We start from the raw sequence: 20,060 nt of genomic DNA, 5'->3' as shown, positions 1-20,060 counted from the left end.
GCTTGGTCCAGGGTGATGGACGTAGGTGGGGGAAAGAGTGATCAAATTCTGGATATAGTCTAAAAGTAGGGCCAAACGGAATTTACTGATAGGCTGAATATTGGGCATGACAGGAGTCAAGGTTTTTGGCTTTAGCAACTGAAAAAAGGGATTTGCTATTATCTCAGATAGGACCACAGGTGTTGAGTTTTGGACATGCTGCATTTGAGATGCCTGAATTTATTAACTGAAAATAATTTCTTAACTTGCATCCTGCATATTCCTTGTCATTGAATTCTTAAGTTTTTTTCTTTTTTAGCAAAAAGATTATATTTTAATCTTTTATCATTTAGAAATGTAATGACTGCAAATTTTAATGTGACTAAAAGATGGGAACAAATAATCAAGCAAAACTAAAACTCAATCACCTTTGGCAAAATACAGTTCAGTGGCATTTAGCAATGCAATAAATCTGGAAACCAAAAAAGATTATAACATCTACTCTTTAAATGACTGCTATAGCAAAATGAGGGCTTTTGTTTAACTTTGTGTTGGTTGGTAGATAGGAAATTCTATAGAAAGGTCTGGGGACAATTTGCATTTAAAACTTATTTTCAGAAAATAAAATCATAAAAGCTTAAAGTATTTTAAATGTTACTTTTATAAAATGTGGTATTTAGTTAAGTATCTGTCATGTATGTGGGACAACTCAGGGTTGGAAAAAACGCAATTTTCCAGTAACAAAACCAAAACCAGCATCTCTAAAAATATAAGAATGACTGACATACCCTTCAGTCCATTTTCCACTCTTAAAAATTCAGACTTAGTCTTACTCAATAGCTTAAAGTTACTCAATGGTTTCCCACTGCCCAGAAGTGTGGAAATAACAAGACCCTTCATGAGCCAACAACCTCCTTTTCCTCCCAACTTGGTTTGTTTGTTTGTTTGTTTGTTTGTTTGAGAGAGAGAACACAAGCAGGGGAGGGGCGTAGAGAGGAGGTACAGAATTTGAAGCAGGCTTCAGGCTCTGATCTGTCAGCACAGAGTCTGAAGTGGGGCTTGAACCCATGAACCATGAGATCATGACCTGAGCCAAAGTTGGATGCTTAACCGGCTGAGCCACCCAGTCATCCCCCAACTTGGTTTTTTAATCACCTCACCCTATACATCTTTTGTGTTCTAAGGGATAAAAAATTCAAGACTCATCACAGAAAAAGGGCCCCATGGTCAAATTCAGCTTGCAAATTACTGCCAAATACACTTCTTTCTTAGAGACTCAGAATTAGTCTATTATGTGCATGATGAAATGCAGCTTTCCCCAAACTTATTTAACCACAGAACCATTTTGGTTTAACACCTGCTAACATGCCTAGGACCATATTTCAAAAAAGCTCCCCCAGGCTTACTGATGATTGCAAAGCTTTGTTCCATGCCTTTGCATATGCTCCCCCTGCCAGGATGGCTACGTCACTCTAGTCTGCTTGGTAAAAGCCTTTTTTCAAGTCTCAAATATCTCCTAATATTTAAGGGCATGCCCTACGTTACCTCTTGGCCCCTCCCTGCTGTCAGGAAACATCTATCACTTTTTCCTTCTCCACAGCACTGTTACTAAATTTAGTATGTTATACTACAATTACTTGCTTTTTTGTCTCCCATGATGGTAGAAACTATGCTCTATATTCATGTGTGGTGCTCCATGTTTGTTGAAAGAATTAACTGCAAACAGGCTTTTAAAAAATTATTCTCTACTTATTCAAAGTTTCCTATTGTACCCAATACTCTACTCAAAGGCTCTGTACCCAGAGTCTTTCTAAACAGCAACCAAGAGCACCACAGACATTCAAAAGTCTATTTACGAGCACCTCAAGTCAGTAGAATTTTTAAACTCTGAAACTTAGTAAAATCCCAAAATGACATTTAAAAAAAAAAATCCATTACTGCCTTTCTTGAGCCCCTAAGTCACGTGAGTCAAGACTATTACAATCCATTGTTATACTGTCATTTATCTATCGCTTATCCATCATTCTGACTAGATAGTGAGCAACTCCACGGAAATGCAGATTCATCCACAAAGACTGCTACAAAGTTATTGAAGGAAGAGAACATTCTTTCTGGCTCAATAAAAAGTTCCAAAAGGCCTCTACTAAGCCAGAGTTAAGACCTAATGGTGGTACAACAGAAAAAGGACTAGATGGTAATTACACAATTAAAATTTCTGACTTGCAACTTGTGATCCTGTGTTACTTTCAGTTCCCCATCCATAAATTGAGAATACCTACCCTAACTTATAACTTGTGAAGATCCAAGGAGATCTTATCCAGTCAAAATGCCAATACATATTATGATATTAATGGTAAGAAGCGGTTAAATTTACTTCCTGCATTGAGGCAAACTGAAGCACAATGAATACATTTTTCAACGATCTTAGCATGTATGCTCCAGTATCTAGTCCTAAACTTTCATTAATAAGGTTTTACACAAAGCCTCAACAAATCCAAAAAAAAAAAAAAAAAAAAAAAAAAAGTCACAAGGCTCTGTGATTAAGATGAACTCCAAATGTATTCATCTACTCCCATGGAGGACAGCTTTCTGTAGCTTAACTATTAGAACCAAAGAGCAAGTTCTGTGCACGGGACAATGGTTACTTTTTTATTTTTTACAGGAAGAAATCTAGATATAATTACCACCCCATTTTCAATAAATTAAAGTACATCAATGTAACAAATATGTTCCAAGACATAGATTTGATTTCAAATACCACATGCTCTGGTTCACACACCGTTCACCTATTGGCCAAAAACCCTGAAATATGATCCAACGGCAGATCCGCCCGCAGGGTAGATAATTCAGCTTTCACTGATCGAGGTTTATGTTCATCAGATTAATTGTTCACGAAAGGGTACACCCTAAAAGAATGGTCCCCATTATTCCTGGACTCCTTCATCTTGCCTTTACCAACAGGGCTTTCAGACAGACATTGAAAAGCCCAGGGAGTATCTCCAAGCATTACCTCTTCCGAGAGGAACTGCTCAAATGATTTGTATTACTAAACATGTTTCTTGTACATTCTGTAGACAGCTCTCAAGCCATTCTTTGAAAACACGAAAACAGGATTTTCGATAACCTAACAAAAGCAAGAGCTACTTGATGTGAGACACTTTGTCACCTAAGCAAGTGATAACTGAGACAACGTCTGGGAGTCCGAGTAACTTTGAAGACAGCCCCTCTGGGGGATGGCACACACTTTCTCTCGGCAGTCATTCCAGCTTCCCAGAATACCTTAACGGTAGGGAGAACAGGGCCCACCCTTTTCCAGGAGCAGCAGGTAAAAAAGAAATCCGAGGAGCGCACAAAGGGTTTGGGAGTGGAAGCCCCAGCACGAGAATGGTCCGCCGAACCAGGGATTCCCAGAGACCAACTTGGATTCCTCTAGGGCGCCTCAGGTTTCTCAGAGAGCAAGCCCCGGAAGGGACACCGTGGGAGGTGAGTCTAACCTGAGAGGCAGCGGGCGGTTGCTACGGCGGGAACCAGCTTAGCTGCTGACAGCAACCAAGACATGACGGCCTCGCACACGCGGCAGGAAGGATAAAAGGAAAACAGCCAGAGAAGCAACGGGCCGCGGAGCTGTGTCGCCAGGAAACCAAGCCAAACACCCCTCCCCTTCCGGCCGGCGCCGCTCGCGGGGCTTTCCTTCCCCCCAGCGGCGCTGAATGATGACGTCACGCCTTAGCGCTATGATTGCCTTCCTGATAGAGAGCCCATTTGGCGCCAGGTCGTCGTGCTCCATTAAATGCCGGTACGCATAGGATGCCCGATTCTAAATGACTACCAGCAGGGGCTGATATTTCTCGTCTTCTTAAAAGCACCGTGTGGGGGGATTGATGCACCCAGAGAACTGGGTCAGCATTTAGAATATAAGAATGCGGGCGTACAGGCAGGCAACAGCCTGAACAGCCATACTTCTAGAAGGTTCTAGGCAGTGCGCAGGAGCAGAGGTGGAGGGAGTAGGAATGAACAGGCGAAGGACCCGGGGTCACGAGACCGTTGGGTAGGAGGAGCCAGCGGCCGGGGAGGTTCTAGTCTGTTCTGTCTCGCGGCAGCCGCCCCCTTCCCCACGGTGACGCTGGGCTAGTACCTGCGCCTGGAATCGGGCCGCAACCTTAGCTGCGTCCGCCGCCCGCCGTCGCTTCTGGACCATGGACCCCCGCAAAGTGAGCGAGCTTCGGGCCTTCGTGAAAATGTGTAAGCAGGATCCGAGCGTTCTGCACACCGAGGAAATGCGCTTCCTGCGGGAGTGGGTGGAGAGGTGAGACCCAGGCCGAGGACCGTTGGGGGTGGGAAGAGGGACGGCCGGAGGGGGAGTTGGGCCGCAGCTGGCGCGGGGAGGACGAGCGGGGAGCTCTGCCGCGAGGCCTGCTGAGTTGCCTCCTCTTTGTGGCTCTCCCTGGCCAGGAAAGGAAGGCGACTTCAGGGGCTAATGGAGGACCGGGAAGCGTAGATAGTACAGAGGCGGGGGGGGGGGGGGCACAGCTGGGTCCCCTCACCCTGAGGTCGTCCGGGGTGTGTCTTGATCCAAATATAAATGCAGACGATTGCAGGGACTTGGGACACTGTAGACGTGGTGGTGGGGAAGGGGAGCTGCAAGATTTCTCTTTCGCGTAGAGTTTTCTTGAAATCTCGGGCGTCCTGTTTAAAAGGTCTCAGTGACACATAGCTATTTTACGCACTACGTCTTTAAATAGTGTTGCAATAATGATAACTTGTTATATAATGAGTTGTAATAAAAATGGTAACACTGTTTGGCTACCTTTAAATTTACAGCGATTCTAACTGCGTAGAATTATTTTGGGAATCACTGTATCTCCGTAGTAGCAGTGCCATCACACTTAACACTTGAAAAATGATTTTTCGAGGACCAGCATGTAGCCATGATCTATTCTTGTTATTCTTAAATCTGGAGTACTTCGCTACGTGCGCGGAATTGAGTAGGCGTTGTGCCAGATGCTTGGAAACAGTATAATAAATGCGGAAATTTGTCGTAATATTTACCATATAATAGAGATTAATATTTTGCATATTGGAGGGGAACTTAAGGGAGAAAGGGAAATCTTCCCCGAGATGATTTTTAAAAATCACTATTAGTGGTGAGGAATTTAAAAGATGCAACACAGGCACAAATCGCACCTCATGGTGATAATAGCGACAGTGCAAGGCAACGTGACTCAGAGGTACTACTCTGAACATTGATCTTTTCATAGGGGAGGAGGGACACACGATTACCAAATACCTGAAAGAATGTTTTTTTCAACAAACTCTTCTAAGGAAGAAGCTTAAGTTAAAGTTTGTCAGCGGTGTATATAGTGGTACAATTTTTTTTCTCTGAGAAGCTTCTCAGTCTTTTACTTCTCCAGTTTTTGAACTACTGTAAGATTTTGCTCATGCTATTAGTGTAAGATTCCGAGAACACTTACTGTAGTAACGTAACTATTATTGACAATAGCTAACAAGAATACCGTTTTGTAACAGAAAAACCTACAAGATGCTAATTTCAGGACTAGGAATTTAGGCCTAGATTTTGGTTCTTTCTTCTTACTAAGTTGACAATTTCAGTGTCTCACTTGACACGTGAGTATGCTTTTATTCTCTTATATTTAGTCATTAAAGGAAAGAGCCTACAATTAAGTTGTTTCTAAAATTCCAGGTAAAGCAGGCATATATACCACAGGGAAGTTTAATACTTGGCATCAAGAGTGAACATTATACTGAGTGTATACAATGTTTTGTTCCACTGCTCAAGAGGAAAAAGGGAGCTGTGAAGAAAAGGTTAAAACGTCCTTAAAAACAATGTAACTTGTGCTGGAGTGATTATGGCTGTGTAGAGAATTCTAGTTTAAGGTCTGGAAAATATTGTCAGACATTATTTCCAGAAAATACTTAATGTATCTTTTTTTTTTTTTTTTTAACATTTCACATTGGTAATTCCAGGATTTTTTTCCTGGTTCCATTTATACTTTTTTTTTTTTTTTTCCATTTATACTTTTCATGTGGCATCCTAAATTTTTGGTTTCATTTTGGGATGAGGCATCTTGGCACGTGTAGGGGCCCTATTCTGAAGCTTTTGTTATCTCTTTATTTTAATCTAAATTAAAATTTTTGTAGGCTTTGAGGCCTTTGCTTGAAGTACATCAATTTCTCTCTGACTTCACGTCATCCTTCTTAAGTGCAGGATTATAGAAGATTGGGCTGAATGTGGAGATTTCTGGGCCCAGGAATATTCCTAAACCTAATCCTACTTTTAGAGCTCCCCAAGTTGCAACCATTTCAGAGTTCTCTGTTCATACTAGATTAGTTGTAGGTACCCTGGCTTAGACATTAAAGAACAATTTATTTAGTCTATTTGCTTATTTGCCAGAATTTCTACCATTGTTTATAGCTTAAAATTTTATTTGGTGTTAAAAATTTATTTAACAGCCTTTTCTTTTTTTTTTTTTTTTCCTTTTAAAAAATGTTTATTTTTGAGAGAGAGAGAGAGGGACGGTGCAAGCATGGGAGGGACAGAGAGGGAGACACAGAATCCGAAGCAGGCTCCAGGCTCTGAGCTGTCAGTACAGAGCCCTATGCAGGGCTCGAACTCATGAGCCGTGATCTCATGACCTGAGCTGACCTCAACCGACTGAGCCACCCATATGCCCCAACAAGAGCTTTTTCAATGGGACAAAGGGAAATACGAAGCAGAAATTTTTTTGTCTTATTAGTCATTGAGGATCCTGGGAGACTATGATCTTTTCAACAAATATGTTTTGGGATGTTTTTTTAAAGGAAGCAGCATTGTTTGACACTGTTTTATTATTTCATTCTATGGTGATTTAAGATCAAAGGGAGTATCTTTGTATTCTAATCTCCAGCACAGTGTTTGGCATATGGCTTTTCAGTAAATATATTAAATGAACAGGTTGCATTTCTAGTCTCAATGAGTTTAGAATGTAACACCCAGTGTTTTTGTACAGGTGCCTAAGTAACTATTGCTTAAAGCAATTGGTATGTATCAAATGAAGGAAATTATGAATGAGGTCTTGTGTGATTCCGTATGAGGAAGGTCTCTGCACTAGCTCTAGTTGGCAGCATAAAAGACTATACTGGCAAAGCCCAGTTTGCACTGTTGGGCAGGGAACTAGCTTGTTTTAAATCTCGGAAGCATTAAATGAAATTTCTGTACATATAAATTGGTGTTAATCTTCTGACAGGTAACTAGAATTCAGAATGTGAGAAACTGTATGTAGCTTGTGAATAAACCTTGTGTTCCCTCCCCTCCAGTTTTAAAAATGAAAAAAAATTTTTTTTGAAACTTGCAGGAAAATCGCAAGTACGATACAAATGATATGTTTCCTGAAACTATTCCCAGTGTTGTGCCCCCAGCACCTTTGTGTATTTCCCACAAACAAGGACAGTCTGTACAGTGTAATCATCAAACTAGGAAACTAAGAATCCTGCATTAATGCTATCAAATCCTCAGAATTATATGTTGTACTTTATTGTTTATGACTCCTAATATCTATTCTGAAAGAATTCTTCAGTCATTTCTTGACTTTCATGACCTTGGCAGTTTTGCATATTACAGACCAATTATTTTGGATAATTTCCCTCAATTTGGGTTTGTCTCATCTTTCCTGAGGATTAGATTTAGCTTAACGCATTTCTTGGCAAGACTGGCCCTTCCCCAAATTTTAATGTAGGTTAGACTGTCACGGCTGCGTTTGAATGTGTACCTCAGTACATTCCTGAATGTTGCATTTCGTAACTTAGGGAAAAAACATGGCCTTAAGAGAGGCCATGTGTCTTCATTAAAATTTAACTGCAAAGAACTGTCATTTGATTACTGTGCTCTTTTGAAAAGCAGTTTCTCTGTAGATTAGAATTTTAAAGAATTTTGTTGTGAAAGGTACTAAGTGAAGATTTTTTTGTAACTTCTGTGGAACAGAATGGGAAAAGTGTGCACATTTCTCTTGATTGGTGCTTAACAAGAAATTCCAGACTTTGTTATTGCATTTGCTATTTTGTTTTGTTGTTGTTGTTTGCTTATTTTGAGAGAGAGATTGAGAGCATACAAGCGGGGTAGGGGCAGAGTGAGTGGGAAAGAGAGAATCCCAAGCAGGCTCTGTACTGTCAGCGCAGAGCCTGTTGAAGGGTTTGAACTCACAGAACCCTGAGATTGTGACCTGAGCTGAAATCAAGAGTTAGATGCTTAACAAACTGTGCCATCCAGGTGCCCCTGCATTTACTGTTTTAGATTTCTAGGTTTGTTTCTTGTTGGCTCCAGTGTAAGTGAAAAGACAAGCCACAGGTGAGAGAAGCTATTTGCAGCACATAAAACTGACAGAGGGCTTGTATGCAGAGTATACAAACACCTACAGATAAATGTGACAATCTAATAGCTGGAGGAGAGTTGAATTTTACAAAAAAGGCTATGCAGATGGCTGACAAATAAGTGAAAAGAGACTCAACTACAATGGGATACCACTGTACATCTATCAGAATGACTAAAAATTTAAGACGGACAATAGCTAAGTGTTGGCCAAGTTGTGGAACAACTGGAATTCTTAGGCACCGCTGATAGAAGTATAAATTGGTAGAACTTTGGGGAACCAGTATCCATTTAAATCCAGCATACACATACCCTATGTCCAGAAATTCCACCCACCTGAAATGAATGTAAACATGGATATAGAACTCTAGTTATAAAGAATCAATCCTTAAGGGTGTTCTGAAGTAGATTCCTTTTTGTTTTCCAAGTTAATATATCTCCTATTTTACATGAAACTTAATCTTTTTTCAAGGCAAATTTTTAGTTAAGTCTTCGTGATCTCCAGCTTTCACTATCCTGGAGGCCCTTAATCCATTTAACATTTTAGTCACTGGACTGCTTCCTGGGGCCCATATGCTTCAGAGTCTGCCCCAAATGGAGCATATAGCACTAATTCTTCATAATCTTTTACCTTCTTGTATTAAAGTTATTTGTGTATGATTCATGGTGTTGCCTTAGAATGTTTGGAAAAGAAGGACTTGCAAGGCCAAGGGGAAGTATTAATCGGTGGATTGTGGGAAGGGATAAGGAGAAAATTTATACTGTGAGGGGCATTTGAATATAAGCAGAAAGAATCCTTGTAGGTCCCAGTCAGAGGAAACATTTTGAATTATACTGTGATTTCATAATCATTTCATAAACTGCTTATTTGAATTTAAGTGAGCTCTTACTAAAGTTGAAGTTTTGGATTCAGTATACCTGTACAAATGATTTTGTCATTAACGTGTTTTCTGCCTCTTTTCTTCTGGGAATGGGCACAGACCGGCTATGTAATTATGTTTTTATTAGGCTAAGTGAGGCGAAGAAAGGGTTAGATTTTCATTAACCAGTTGGCTAAATTGGGGCGCCTGGGTGGCTCAGTCGGTTAAGCGTCCGACTGGGTCAGGTCATGATCTCATGGTTCGTGGGTTCAGGCCCCTCATCGGGCTCTGTGCTGACAGCTCGGAGCCTGGAGCCTGCTTCTGATTCTGTGTCCCCCCCTCTCTCTGCCCCTCCCCTGCTCATGCTGTCTCTCTCTGTCTCTCAAAAATAAATTAATATAAAAAAGTTAAAAAAAAAACCAGCTTGCTAAATAGATAAAATTTTACGATTAAAAAATACTGAGGCATTCAAATTAATTGAGTTTACTCTTAAAGGTTTGAAAAGATAATCATCTGTGTCTTTTCTTTCCAGCATAAATAATGTTGCTTGGCTCAGTGAATTTTAGTTTTCTAAACAAGTATCTTTTTTTCTCATCTTCCTCAAGCATGGGGGGTAAAATACCACCTGCTACTCATAAAACTAAATCAGAAGACAATATCAAGGTAAGTTATGAATTTCATTTGTATGTTTAGCAATAAAATTGTATATGAAGTGTCTTACAGGTGTTTTTAAAGTGCTGCTCTCAAATTACCACTCCTGGTTTCTTTAGGATCTCTTGGAGATAAGATCTTTGTAAAATTTCTATTCGGACATCAAGTGTCTGGCATCTGATTTAACACCAGGGTTGAACGTTCACCACGTTTGGGAGTAAATGTTCTGTGTGTGTTATATGCATGACCTGTGGGTGGTAAGCTCTGTGATTGTATGCATTTTGTAGTCTTCATCATCATTCTATGGTTAGCACCTAGCACAGGGTTTTGTGTATTGTGGGTACTTAATTAATACTTGCAAAGTAAATGAAAAATAGCCCAAATCAGTAGTTCTTAAGTTTTTCTGCCATACCACCTCAGGGATATTTCTAAGTTATGAGTCATGATGTTGCTTTAACATATTTGCCAAAAAGGTGAGTAAGATCAGGAGGAGTTTGGCAGTAGCTGAAATTTAGTGATGGGGGTGGGTATACTCTTAAGAATGCTTCCTTCAGAATTCTTATTTCTCCTATTTTGGGCTTTTATGTCTAAAATCCCCAAGTTTACTGATTAGAAGTTGATAAGAAAATTTATTTTATTATTTAGAACCTTAAACAAGGTTTATCTATTTAGATATGAAATCAGAAGTTCTGTCTTTGAGCAAGTGATATAAGAGAACTTCAGCAAAAGCCTTCAAAGTAGTTATTCTTTTTTTAGAGGAATCATTTGTGAGTTTAGTAGTTTCTGATAGGATACTTTTGGTAGGATACCGAAATAGGATATTTTACCATGTGGTAAACGTGTATGAAGACAAAATTATATTTAATCTATTTCTGCTAAAATATTTTTGTAGCAAAATATTCTGATTTGGAATTCTACCTGGTCTTATTCAGCATATATGCTAAAGCATCTGACACCTTGCATATGGTATTCTCAACATATATTTTGTAATAACGTAGGGCTTTGATTCCAATTTTTAAGAATTACAAAGAGAAACCTAAATAACTGGTTATGTAATTTTACTAATACAATTGTATGAATAGACCGGGTGTACTGATTGTGATCTATTGCCTACGATACACAGCATCATTAAATGGAAAGGTCAAAGTGCAGAGCTGTCTTATATATATGCATTGAGAATATCTAATGGGATATGCCAGAAATCACAGCGGTTACTTACAGAATGGGAAAGAAATTTGGTTTTCCTCATGTGCACTTTGAAATTCTTTGAATTCTCATCATTTGTGTATTATAGTTCCATTGCTCCTTATTTGAAATTCCAAATTCAAAAACCCTTGAAATTGTGAAGATTTTTAGTAAGTTTGTTTGGCAGTAAAGCATAATCTAAACAGATGTGAGGCTATTTATAGTCTTTATCCCACTTATTATGAATGCTCAGACTTTCTTTTGCAGAAGTAATGTGTTGATTATGGAGAGTTGTAGACCACAGTGCCTGTTGAGGGTGTAACATAACTGTGGGATATGCATTTGTATTAGCTTCTATAACGCAATATTTTTTAAATTCTAAAACTCGTCTAAAATGTTTGGATGAAGGATTGGACCTATATTTGATTTAAAAAGAAATGAAAACAGAACTAAAGTTTACCAAAACAGAACAAGAAAGGGAGCATTAACAACTGAAATACAACGGATGTGAACAGTTTACATATAAGTTTTTATAAATTAGTGTGTATATATTGGGTGTGTTATTAAATACTGAAAGCGTTGTTTGCCTTCCCTTTGCTAGGAAGAAAAAACAGATAGTAAGAAGGCGGAGGAAAACATAAAGACAGACGAACCATCAAGTGAGGAAAGTGATCTAGGTGAGGAGGTAGTAGTTAGTTTGTATTTGATAACCTCATGATAAGATCCGGTGCTGATTTTTACTAAATGGACGAAATCAGGGCTATCTAATAGAAATGTAATGTAGCTGAGCTACATATGAAATGCAATTTATAGTAGCCATTTAAAAAAAATTAAAAAGTAAACAGATGAAATTAATTCAAATAAATGTATCTAAACTAACAAACCTAAAATGTTAGCATTTCAACATGTAATCAATACGGAGAAATTATTAGTGAAATATTTTCCTTTTTATCATACGACGTCTCGAAATCCAGAGTGTATTTTTATCTTTACAGCACATTTCAATGCAGATATTAGAGGTTATATTTTTCTTGGAAATATTTGATCTATATTCAAATTTAATGAAATTTGTAGTTGAAAAAGTTGGGTAACATACCCAAGTTTTAAATATATGTAAAAGTTTTTTCCCTGTTTTTTTGTTTTGTTTTTTTTTTTTTTGGTAAAAGTTTTCCAAGGGCCCCTGGGTGGCTCAGTTGGTTAAGCCTTTGGCTCAGGTCAGGATTTCACAGTTTAATGAGTTGAGTTCTGCATCAGGCTCTGCTAACAGCATGGAGCCTGTTTGGGATTCTCTCCCCCTCTCTCTCTTTCCTTTCCTTGCTTACACTGTCTCTGTCTTTCTCAAAAATAAATGAACTTAAAAAAATTTTTTTTGATAAGATCCAGTGATAAGATAAAAACTGTTTTTAAGTTTTTCAATAACTGAATCAAATACCAAAAAATTATTTTCCTATTTGTACTTGTACACACACTGATGAAACTTGTTCCTTTTAGAAGAGATGATATGCCATTAGTTTGGTTGTTTCTGTTTGGGCTTTTTTTTTAGGCTGCAAACTGACAAAAAGTCTCTTCCTAAGTTTGGAAGTCCTTTGAAACTATAAACACATATCCCAGATTCTAAATGGGCAGTCTCCTAACTCATAGAATCTGTCTAAAAGCTAAAGAAGAGTACTTGTAATTTTTCAAATTTTGAACCAAGTGAACTTTGGTACTGTTAGAAAGGGCTTCTTGTTTGGAGGCTTAATTGAAGATCTTTCACTTTTTGTGTAATATCTTTTTTAGTCTTGTAATTTTCTAAAAATTTCCATTAGTATAATAATGTCTTAACTCTTCATCCAAAAGCTTTTCCTTCTTTTTTTTTTTTTTGTATGAAGTAAGCTGTTTTATGATTAGACAAAGTGACAGGCTCAGTTACCATTAAAAATTGACTGAAATGTTTTCATTTGAGATGATTCTGACTTCAGGTAGCTAATTTCAGTTTCATTCTTTTTTGACAACAGGAAACATTAAATTCGCTCTATTTGCTAAAAATGTCTCTTAATGCCCATTATTTTTTTTTTAATTTTTTTTTCAACGTTTATTTATTTTTGGGACAGAGAGAGACAGAGCATGAACGGGGGAGGGGCAGAGAGAGAGGGAGACACAGAATCGGAAACAGGCTCCAGGCTCCGAGCCATCAGCCCAGAGCCTGACGCGGGGCTCGAACTCACGGACCGCGAGATTGTGACCTGGCTGAAGTCGGACGCTTAACCGACTGCGCCACCCAGGCGCCCCTTGAAAAGTTTTTTATATAGACCAGTTATTTTGTTTTGCTTTGCTGTAACAAATTACAGTTGTCATGAAATTTATGACATACCTCTTATTACTGTTTTGGTTATAGTGCTAGCTTTGGCATTTGAGTCTGCATTAGCAGGGTGCCTTTATTTTAAAATTAAAATTTATTTAAAAAGTAAATACTTCATTATGATTTACATCATTATAATTTGTGCTATCTGCATAAAGCATTTTTTAAAACATTATAGTACATTGATGTGTAGAATAAAATATTTGAATGGAATCATTTTGACACAAAGTCAGTGGAGTGTGTGTGTAATACTAGAAACTGCACTTGCCAACATTTCTAGTATAAGATTAAATACTGCTGGTGATGCAACAGTTAAAATGAAATATAATTTTAACAAAACAATACAGTAGTATTTAATAAGGAAATATTTTTATTTATGTTTAAATAACGTAAAATACTTAGCTTATCAGTTGCAGTAGCCATAGTTCATTAGTTTTTAATAGTCTTATGTGGCTGGTAGCTGCTATGTGGGGCATCACAGGTCTTACTATCATTTTTTTAACTTTGGCAGAAATTGACAATGAAGGTGTGATTGAACCAGATACTGATGCCCCTCAAGAAATGGGAGATGAAAATGTAGAGGTGAGTCCAGTGGCTTATTTTCTGCTTGTAGTAAGGAATGTAAAGGTCCCACCTATCGCAATGACTTTTATGATGTAATTCTGCCAGGAAAATCACATACTAAATCTTTCTCTAACTTAAGGCATTTAGGAAAGCATTTTATTTTAGTACTTAAAACATTTGTAGAAATTCCCATTATTTGTAATCATACTCTAACAATCTTTGAAATCTTTGTTATTTGTCATTTATCTGCTTTTTCAATTTGCATCTGGTTTGACTGCTGTTTAAGTTCACCTAACATTTACATTTACAAATGGAATTACTTATTAATGGGATATCTAATATTAAATTGGCTTCCAAAGTGATTTTGTCACAATGGGTACAGTGTTACCCTCAAGGTGGTGAAAATTGGTTCTTGGGAGGGGAGCTTACAAAAAAAAAACCTTACATATTACAATGGTTAGTGGTTTTCCAGAGGGTCATAACATACATGTGGTATATCTGTGTGGTATTAAAATGGAGTGGGGGAGTATTAAAAAATGTCTCAAATGGTTCTTTGGGGTTTGATAATGAGAAAGGCTTGAGAGACACTGAAATACAGTAATTGTGGTTTAGAAGCTTGGTCCATTTCCTCGTCGACACTTGATACTATCAGATTTCATCTCAGCCAGGTGTGAAATGGTATGCCCTTGTGGCTTTCAATTTGAGTTTTTCTGATTTCTAATAAAGTTGAGCATGTTCTAATGTTTATTAGTCATTCATTCACAGGTATTTGTGAAGTCCTATTTTGACTTTACCCATTTTTCTTCTGGTTTGCCTTTTTCATACCGATTTATAGTTCATTTTATATTCTAGAGACTAACAATTTGTCATTTATATGTGTTTTACATATTTTCTGCTAGTTTGTGACTTGTATTTTTTATGTTTTAATAAACAATCTTTTCTCTTAAATTGATAATTCTCTTATACATCATGCTTTATTATCTCAAGGTTATAATTACTGTAATATATTTTTCCCTTTTGAAAACTTTATGTTAACCTTTCACCTTTAATCTATCTGTCAGCGCTATTAAAGAATTTCTTTCCCCACCAGTGCCAAAATGCACTGTTTCATGTACGTGTGAGCCACTTCTGGTGCTGTGTTCTTGTCTAATTTTTTTCTGTGTGCTGATGACACATTGTCTTACCTTAACCTTAGGGTAAGGACCCCCAGTGGTCTAGGCATATTTTGGCTGTTTTGTTGGCCTTTCTTTTTCCATATAAATTTTAGAATATTATCAAGTGTCATCCCCCCACTCCAAATCTAATTGATTTAGAATTGCATTAAATCTAAATCAAGTTAGGAGAAGATACAGTTCACTATTGAGATTAACTACCCATGAATCTGTATCTAATTTTTTAGGTCTTTCCTAATGTTTTTAAGTAATTTTTTAGCATTTTCTCCATAAAGCTGTGTGCATCTTTAAGAACAAATATAGGTACTTTTTGTCATTCTTTGTAAAAGGAATTTTTTAAATTACGGATTTTATTTATTGATGATGTGTCACTTTCAGGTATTTAGGTTTATAATACTTCATTTGTGCTACTTGGGATATATTGGGCATTTAAAAAAAGTTTTCTAATGCTTTTATTTTGAGAGAGAGAAAGTGGGGGAGGGGCAGAGAGAGAGGGAGACGCAGAATCTGAAGCAGACTCCAGGCTCTGAGCTGTCAGCACAGAGCCCGACATGGGACTTGAGCTTGTGAACTGTGAGATCACAATCTGAGCCAAAGTTGGACAGTTGACCGACTGAGCCACCCAGGGGCCCCTGTTGGGCATTTTAAATTCTAGGGTTAACTTTCTTAGTTCTGGAATATTCCAACTAATATCTTTCAAATATCGCCTCTTCCCCATTCTCTCTACTGTCATTCTGGAGCCCTAGTTAGATATGTATTAGATTTTTTCACTATTAAGTTTCATCTCTTTATCACTGCTGAATGATGTATGCTGTTGATGTTTGAATTTGAATGCTTGTGTTTTTCATCTTTATGTTTTGCTTTGATTCATTTTAAAGTACACTTGGTTATTTATAAGTCACTTTTTCCTTACTCATTTTCAAAATGTGCCTCTATTTTCTTAAACACATTAAAATCTTTATCAAACTCTTACTGGCCTTATTCTTTTACTTTTCCTGACTCTTGCTCATTTATTTGTGGATGGTTTGTGTGTGTGTGGATATTTTGACTGTGTGTACTTATGTGTTGATATTTTGACCATGAGTTCTTTGACATTTCACCTGTGGAAAAGTTTTTGGGGCCTGGGTAGAAGGTGTATTCCTCCAAAGAGGGAAGTGTTTGCTTCCATCAAGACTCTGGATTGGAGCTACCAAGTCAAGGACCACTTTAAAATCTCAGCATGGTTTTTCTGTTGTTTGTGTAACTATACAAGTAATGTGAATTCCACCAGAAACTCTGGCTTATCATTATAAGTTTACAGGGGAGTTTCTTTTTCTTTCTACTTGGCTGTTCCTTTCATTGGGACCAATTTATTTTGGGTTTGCTATTCTTGCAGGTATAGGCATGTGGGTGGGATTCCAGATTTATTGGAGGGTATCTGATTAGACAACATGTATTCTCTTCACCTGAATCTAGATTTTCTTTCATGTGTCCACTACATTCAAAAACAGAATTGTGAGATCATTGGGTTTGACACCTGCTAAAAGGGTGAAAGCAGATGGAGTACTTGGCTAGCTTACTGGATTTCAAGTCTTCATTTAATCTTGTTCTTTGAGGATTTCTACATTCTTATGTCAAAGATGACTTCTACATTTATTCAGGGTTTTATGTGTACCATGTTGCCATAAACTGAGTTGTCTTTTTTTTTCTTTTTTAAGTACTCTGGATTTGTAGGATGTCTGACTATCTGGTAAAGTGTGTCTTTGTTCTTTTTTGTTCTTTGTTTGAAAAAGATTTTTAAACTTGTAGGAGTTTTTGTTGGAATTACTTTGAATTTGCTGAGTAGTTTGCGGTTCGGTTGAAGTATTCAAAAAATTTTTTCTTGGGGCACCTGGGTGGCTCAGTCAGTTAAGCCTCTGACTCTTGATCTCAGCTCAGGTCTTAATCTCAGTGTCATAAATTCAAGCCCCGTATTGGGCTCCATGCTCGGCGTGTAGCCTACTTTAAAAAAAATTTTTTTTCCCCATGAACATGGTATACATCTTGTGTTCTTTAATAGAATTTTACTTTTTCTCTCCTTGAAAGTCTTACATGTTCTTAGAATGGTATCCTGTTCTGTCCAGTTTTGTAATTGATTTTTGCTGATGTGGAGGAACTCTTATTTTTTTATGTTGTTTCTGTGTTTCTAAGGACTTTATTGAATTGTCTTAGTAGGTCTAACAACCTGTCAGTTCTATTGGGTTTTCTGGTTAAATATGAAGACAGCTTGGTGTTTCCTTCCAATTCTTAAACCTGTCAAGTTATTTTCTTAATGAGCTAGCCAGCAACAGTAATATTTTTTACACAGTGGTTAATGGTGGAATGAATCTTTTTGCCTTTTTTAAAAGAAATAACTACTTTCCATTTAGGTGGGATGTTTGCTCTAAGTTTTTGTTACTAATGATGATTGTACTGTCAACATCTTGTATTCTGTACAGTATAGGTACTCTGCAGGTCTTTGTTCGAACAAAAGGATGAGAGATTTCACTTAAAATTCAAGTATAACAGGACTTAGTTACATCTTTATGAGGAGATTGAGTTTTAGTATTTGTGAATAACTAGAAAGGAGTTGATAAGACCAGGGCAGGAACATCTTGCTTAGGTTGGCTGGGATGGAGGGACACAAAGGTGATGTCTAAAGTAAAGGTAGGGAGTGCAATTTATTGTTCATTATGAAAGATTAAAGCTCATCCTGTGTAATTTCTTACTAATCACTTACCGTAGTTATCCTCTTTGTTCCCTGGAAACAAGAGAAGAATGAGTGAAAATGAGGGTTATATCTCCCCATCCCTAAGAAAGCCCAAGCTGCTTCCTTCTCTTTGCTTTCTCTGTTACTTCTAAGTTGACCTACGATTTCCCCCTAGATAACCGAGGAAATGATGGATCAGGCAAATGATAAAAAAGTGGCTGCCATTGATGCCCTAAATGATGGTGAGTGATTTTTTTTTTCGTCTTTGCTATATTTCTATATATTCTCTTTTTCCCTGCAGCAGCTGTTAAAATAGTGGAAAAGTGGAAGGGAACTTAAATTTGCTGAGTATCTTATACTGTAGAAGAAAGTAAGCGTCCTATTCTCTACCCACCCCTTCCCCTTTGATAAAGAGGCTGAAACCACTCAGGTATCAATTACCTTGCCTCAGGGCATTGGACACATCTTTCTGTGACTCAAAGACTCCTTTACCAGCTATATCCTTGTGTTTCTATACTGAGAAGAGGCAAAAGTCTTAAAAAAAAAAAAAAGGGTAGTAGTAGCAGCACAGTGGCTCTTAACTTTTGACACAGCAACACCCTTGGCAAATGATGTCCGTAGGATAATAACATTCTTATTCTAATCTTTGCATTTTAGATCCACTTCAGAAAATCCTTTCAAAGTGGGAGAGTGCTGGTAGTATTAAGCATAATGTTGAATCAGTTATAATTTATAAAAACAAATCCTTTCTTGGGTACTATGCAGACCCTTCCATAGCTGTGTGTTAGTGTGCCACAATGCCATTGTGGTGGGGCTGCTGCTGTCTGTTGCTGGAGTGCGTTTGGACTTCCGCCTGTAGAATTAGAAGATGACTGAACTTTAGGAGTTTAGCGTTGATTGCTATTCCAAGTTGGCAAATGTATTCGCTTTCTTTTTTTTGTGATCTCACCACCTTCTTAGTTTAGGTCATTTTCACATGTTTATGCCATTGCATTAGCCTCAATAATTTGCCTACCTTAAATGTCTAGTTCCTTTATTGCTTTCTGTTCACTGTCCCTAGATTATTCTTTCTTAGAACCGCTTTTTATTTCCACAAATTCCTTTGCTTGTAACCTCTGACTAGCTTTTTGCACACTTTCTGAAGATCTTCATCAAGGCATTAAACCTGCTAGAGTCAGATCCCATATTTTGCCTTCCCAGCCTTGTTCTCTTCTTTTTGAATATTAACCTCTCATTACAGCCAGACCTTGCTGTCCTAGAATGTTCCTACACTTGTGCTCTGCTGCTTCTCTCTAAAGCTCTTCTTCACCTATTTCTGCTTTAATTCATACCCATCAATTGATCTCAGCCACTTCTCTTCCTGACCACTCCTTTTCCACACTAATCTTTTAATTTTACTACTACCTAATGTCTATTTATCCAACGTTTATTTTGTGCTTTCTACCTACCTGACAGTTTTATTGTATTTAATGTGCATTATTTCATTAAAACCTCATACTACTCCCATTTTACAGGTTAATGAATAATCTGAGGTCTCAGAAGGGTTTTGACTTGTGCAGGATCTTACTGTGCCATGATACCAATTCATTTATTATTTTTGTCACTTATTTTGGCATATTGTTTTATATTTCTTAAATTTGTTTTCTTATTATTGCCTTAGCAATTTTTAATAAAATGAAGCTGCTGCCACTACCTAATAAGTCATGTTCTTGTTTTTCCACATTTCTTTCCAAGCTGTATTCATGTGTAAATTTAACCTAGTTCTAGTTTAAGAATAAATGTAATTTTATAGTATATCGTAGAGGGATAAAACATTAGTATTCTAAGCCTGGGATTGTAGATTCAGGCCCTGCGTGGGGTTGGAGAGACAGGAATATAATTAAACACTGAACTTAGGAAGCCAGAGTGCCTGGGTTTTGAATCCCAGTTCTGGCACGTACTAGCTAGGCAAACTTAGAGAAGTTACTCTTTGTCTCTGCTTCTGTTTCCTCCTTTGTACGATAAGGATAATGTACCTACATAGTATATTGAGGAATAAATATGTGTATTATGCCTAGAATAGTATCTGGTACCATTCTTATTAAGGTACTGGTATTTTTTTTTTTTTATGTTTATTCATTTTTGAGAGAAAGCATGAGCAGGGGAGGGGCAGAGAGAGACGGGGACATAGGATCCGAAGTGGACTCTAAGCTGACAGCAGTGAGCCTGACGCGGGGCTCAAACTCCCGAACCGTGAGAT

At 37.7% G+C, this 20,060-nt stretch overlaps 2 protein-coding genes across 7 annotated transcripts in view; one reads left to right on the top strand and one right to left on the bottom strand.

The window, feature by feature from the left end:
* Positions 1 to 3,860, bottom strand: part of XPNPEP3 (X-prolyl aminopeptidase 3) — a 95,790-nt gene extending 91,930 nt beyond the window's left edge. For 5 of the 6 annotated variants that reach the window (XR_007153740.1, XR_007153737.1, XR_007153738.1 and 2 more), the window contains exon 1: positions 3,474 to 3,859. Coding sequence is in view for 1 of the 6 variants with exons in the window: in XM_047865074.1 (XP_047721030.1) it covers positions 3,474 to 3,537 (64 nt within the window). In the remaining 5 variants the exon portion in view is untranslated. Of the gene's footprint in view, positions 1 to 3,473 lie in introns of all 6 variants that reach the window. The other variant, XM_047865074.1, reaches the window with a different exon arrangement.
* Positions 3,861 to 4,019: 159 nt separating this feature from the next.
* The window catches only part of ST13 (ST13 Hsp70 interacting protein), a 31,838-nt gene continuing 15,797 nt past the window's right edge, over positions 4,020 to 20,060 (top strand). Inside the window, exons 1-5 of the mRNA XM_047865077.1 lie at positions 4,020 to 4,285; positions 9,807 to 9,864; positions 11,639 to 11,714; positions 13,890 to 13,960; positions 17,997 to 18,063. Coding sequence (XP_047721033.1) covers positions 4,176 to 4,285; positions 9,807 to 9,864; positions 11,639 to 11,714; positions 13,890 to 13,960; positions 17,997 to 18,063 — 382 coding nt within the window. The 5' untranslated portion in view covers positions 4,020 to 4,175. The remainder of the gene's footprint in view (positions 4,286 to 9,806; positions 9,865 to 11,638; positions 11,715 to 13,889; positions 13,961 to 17,996; positions 18,064 to 20,060) is intronic.

The sequence above is a fragment of the Prionailurus viverrinus genome, chromosome B4, assembly GCF_022837055.1.
Source record: "Prionailurus viverrinus isolate Anna chromosome B4, UM_Priviv_1.0, whole genome shotgun sequence".
In the NCBI taxonomy this organism is placed as follows: Eukaryota; Metazoa; Chordata; class Mammalia; order Carnivora; family Felidae; genus Prionailurus; species Prionailurus viverrinus.
This window is presented reverse-complemented; position numbering and strand designations above follow the sequence as displayed.